A 3,858-nucleotide genomic window follows, 5' to 3' on the forward strand; every position below is an offset into this window, starting at 1 on the left:
ATCGGACAATCATTCGATGGCCTCTAGAGCGACTGCACAAGCTCACCTGAATTTTAGGATAAAATAGCATGGCAAAACATGGGGTTCACAAGATAGAGATGGCAAGTCAGTTATTGTTCTCAAAGTTCTGAGCTCGACTAGACAATATTCAATGCAATTTCCATTATTGATGTTTATAAAAAATTATCTCAAACTTGGGAAAATACTTGACCATTCGAGCAAAATAGGCGTACCAATCCACTCCATCGATCAAACAGATTGAACTGGTGCTCGATTGATTGTACAGGCCAAGAATCAACGGCAGAGATCATGTCATACTGTTTTATGTAAATTGTGTAGGCCCCTCAATGATTAGAACTTTTGAAAATAATGATCCAACCATCGAACAATGCGGAGTCGTAATGATGGTCCTACGATTCACCAAAAGCTTCTCAAGATATGGCAAGATGAAAAGATATAAAGAGACGTGTGAAAAGGTAAAAATAACAGTCAACAGTACATTAAAGTGAAAATGATAGATTGATAGTTGTAGATAAAAATAACTTTTTTCTTTTCTTTTGTAAGAAGTTCAGGTATAATTAATCGAAATTAAGTAGTATAGACGGTTGAGACCTTGCCTTGATCAAAGCAAGTCGTTAATGCCACACTTTGTTCCATCACCAAACTTTAGAACAACCATATTTTAGTTGGTAAGGCGATGTTATGTTCACAGGAGCGGATCTAGATGACTTGGGTTAGGGGGTCAAAAATAAAATTTATAGGGTATCTTCTAAAAAAAAAAAAAAAAATGCTAAGCAAAAATTCCTCCTCCACCCCTGGATGATTCTTATTTTATGCTAAAGCGTGACTGAGGTAGAGGCATAAAAGGTTGAAAGAAACGAGGATGAGGATTTGGTTTTGCAACGTTATATTGTTTGATGTAATTGAAGGAGACGTAGACGGTCTGATAATTTGTGTCAAAAGTTAGAATAATCAAAGTTCGGGTGCTTGGTTGAAATTAAAATTAGATTTTGATAGAGATTTTTGAAATATGTGATTGAAAAATTGTTGAACCCATAAAAGATGTATTTAGTATTGATTGTTTGATTTTAACTTGTATTAAAATTTGAACCAAACAGGAGTAGAGAATGATCGTGAACCTATCAAGTATTTAATCAAGTGAATAATAACACAACATAATTCGATTGTAAAAAATGATCATGAAACTATCAAGTATTTAATTAAGTGAATAATAACACATCATAATTCGATCATACAAAATTTAATTTTCGTTACTCATTCTATATTTCTTTATAAGCTTATCGTTTTCGACATCGCATTGAGTCCCCTCCCGAGCTGTACTTTATTTATATTAGTAAAGCTGAGTCGACCCATCATTTTTAACTGAAAAGCTATTTTAAATTAAAATAAAATGTACATTAATATTGAGAATTTTTAGGTAAGAATGCTAGCTAGTTCTTAACAAAATTATAGTATCAAAAACCGAAGATCATCCGTACGAGAATTAACATATATAAAAGGACGATAGTATATATTATGGTACTTTTATTCATGGTATGTGACAAAAATTTTAATAAAGAAAAACGAAAAGGTACAAAATTCTACATCTTCCTGTAGATTTATTATTTATACTATGGAAACCCAGACAGCCAGACAGGGCCACATGTAGAGCACCACAACATGTCAAGAGTGAAAGGCCATGGAACAGTTATCCATGTGACCCCTACCCCACCCATTGTTCATCCCAAAACTTACATAACAGAACATGCATTAGGGTTTTCATCACTAAAGATCTGTGGAGCATATTCATAATTCTCTCGGACAAATCTTTGAGTTTGAATATGATAGTTTTGAGGGTAGTAATAGTTGAATTCATTCTTTTTCAAATCGAGTTTAGTGTCGACCTCCGGTTTAGCTGGTGGTTCTTCACCGCCGCCGCTAGCGTCACCATTGTCCCCGCCTCCTTTCTTGTTTTCTTTCGCCTCTTCACCACCTGTCTTGGCTTCTTTTTCTCCGCCCTCGGCTTTCTTCTTGTCTTTACCATCTTTCTCTTTTTTCTCCTCTTTCTTCTCCGGCTCTAACTTCATGATCACCGCATGCTTTCCCGTTTTCTTGTATACATAATCAACAAGATTTTCAGGCTCAAACACACCTTTTACTGTCACCTGTGAACTCTTTATGTCTGGATCTGCACTTTCCACTCCTACATATCAAAACTTGACCATGTTAACATATTACTCTGCGAATCATTTGGCTAACTTCAAAAATCAATTTTAAGTAACTTTTTATGCAACCATTTTTGAAGTTTTTTCATAAGTTTCTTCCTTGTGGATTTGCAGTACAAAATCATACTTATCAAATTGACTTCAATTTGAAGGAATTCAGACAGAATACGAAGAATTGAACATTTTATTCCACTTAAAGGATATACAGCAGAAAAGGGCAACAAAAGCTCAAAAAGAACAACAATTATATGAACCTAAAAGAAGTTTTAAAATAAATAAATTTATAAAAAATAAAATTAAGAAGAAAAATGAAGTTACCTTTCATTCTCTGTATTCGCTCTCTGATTTCTTGAGCACAAGCCTCACAATGCATGTAAACTCGCAAGACTACTGTAATCACCGGAGGCTATAAAAGAAACAAAAACCAATTTAAGATTAAAAGGAAAATTTTATTATAAAAAATCCATAAATTCATCAAATGGAAATACAAACCTCCGCCTTTTTCTCTTCGGCTTTGGCCACCTCTTTCTCTTCGGTTTTCTTAGGTTCTTCCGCCGGCGGTTTTGGAATTGGAGATAGAAGCTCCACTTGACGGTGGCTCTTCCTTTGAACCCTTTCCAAAACCTTAATTGGATCTGCCTTGTCACCTTTCACAACCACCTTACTCGTCTTGCAATCTGTTATTACATCTTCTACTCCTGCAAAGTAATTTTGGAATAGAATACATAAATCCCTTTTCGTCATTCTATTAGGTTCGATTCCCACGCCTTGAGACTGAACCCTGATTTTGTTTTGATTTTTTTATTAAAGTTGATGAATTTGGGATTGAAAATCTGCTAAATTGCGTCCCATTTCATTTACGGTCAAAATTAATTATTGACTTCCATTTTTATCATTTTTTTTAATAGCTAAGTTGGCTAAACAACAATGTAAAAATTTAAGAAAGATTTAATTACCTTGAAATCCTTTGAGGCATCTGCGGACTTTTCTGGCACAACCTTCACAATGCATGTATACTTTAAGGATGATTTCTTGCGGCGCCGGTTCCTTGGATTCCCCAGATTTCTTTTCCTCTTTCTTTTCATCACTCTGTTTCTCATTAGCTTTTGGGGCTTCTTCTTTCTTCATTTCTTCCTCAGGCTTCTTTGCTTCCTCTGGTTTCTTCTCTTCCTAGACCCAAAAAATACACACAAAACATGAGTTTCATAGCAAAAATTAAGATTGGGGTGTGTATGTATATATCGTCACCTTCCCCATTGGTTTTTCTCTGGTTGGGAAATGGACTGGAGATGGATTCAGACACTGGCACTCTCACTGTTTTTTTCTCTCTCTCTATCTACGCTCAAGAGTGAGGATGAGTTAGGAGCAACAAGTTTTGGCCACCGGGTTTACGAGGCACTCGATGTGTCATCATATATAGGTAGCAAGTGCACTAGAAGCGTGTTTTATCAGAACTGAAATTGCGCTTTTAGAACTGTGCACGACTTCTAGAAGATCAATCTAATTTTAGCCAGAAATGTTGTGTAAAAAATCAGAAAGACACTGTACTGGATACTACCATAAATTTTACACAGATATATATTTCCTTAATTTATGTATTTCCAAAATAATATTAACCATGAAAATTAGGGAA

At 35.0% G+C, this 3,858-nt stretch overlaps 1 protein-coding gene across 1 annotated transcript; it reads right to left on the reverse strand.

Moving 5' to 3' along the window:
- Nucleotides 1-1,530: 1,530 nt before the first annotated feature.
- LOC111384961 (heavy metal-associated isoprenylated plant protein 7-like) lies at nucleotides 1,531-3,626 on the reverse strand. The gene is made up of 5 exons (XM_023009310.1): nucleotides 3,474-3,626; nucleotides 3,182-3,395; nucleotides 2,718-2,923; nucleotides 2,544-2,631; nucleotides 1,531-2,203 (listed from the first exon to the last, which is right to left on the reverse strand). Exons 1-5 carry the CDS (start codon nucleotides 3,480-3,482, stop codon nucleotides 1,752-1,754), a joined length of 969 nt encoding a protein of 322 aa, XP_022865078.1. The 5' UTR covers nucleotides 3,483-3,626; the 3' UTR covers nucleotides 1,531-1,751.
- Nucleotides 3,627-3,858: the final 232 nt, after the last annotated feature.

This window comes from Olea europaea, unplaced genomic scaffold (assembly GCF_002742605.1).
Source record: "Olea europaea var. sylvestris unplaced genomic scaffold, O_europaea_v1 scaffold3058, whole genome shotgun sequence".
NCBI lineage: Eukaryota > Viridiplantae > Streptophyta > Magnoliopsida > Lamiales > Oleaceae > Olea > Olea europaea.

Bases quoted from the DNA above. Each gene is read 5' to 3' on its own strand.
- LOC111384961 (XM_023009310.1), bottom strand. The intron at 2,924-3,181 runs GTAATTAAATCT...ATTACTTTGCAG, and splicing joins ATGCCTCAAAGGATTTCAAG to GAGTAGAAGATGTAATAACA. The intron at 2,204-2,543 runs GTAACTTCATTT...TTTGATATGTAG, and splicing joins GCGAATACAGAGAATGAAAG to GAGTGGAAAGTGCAGATCCA.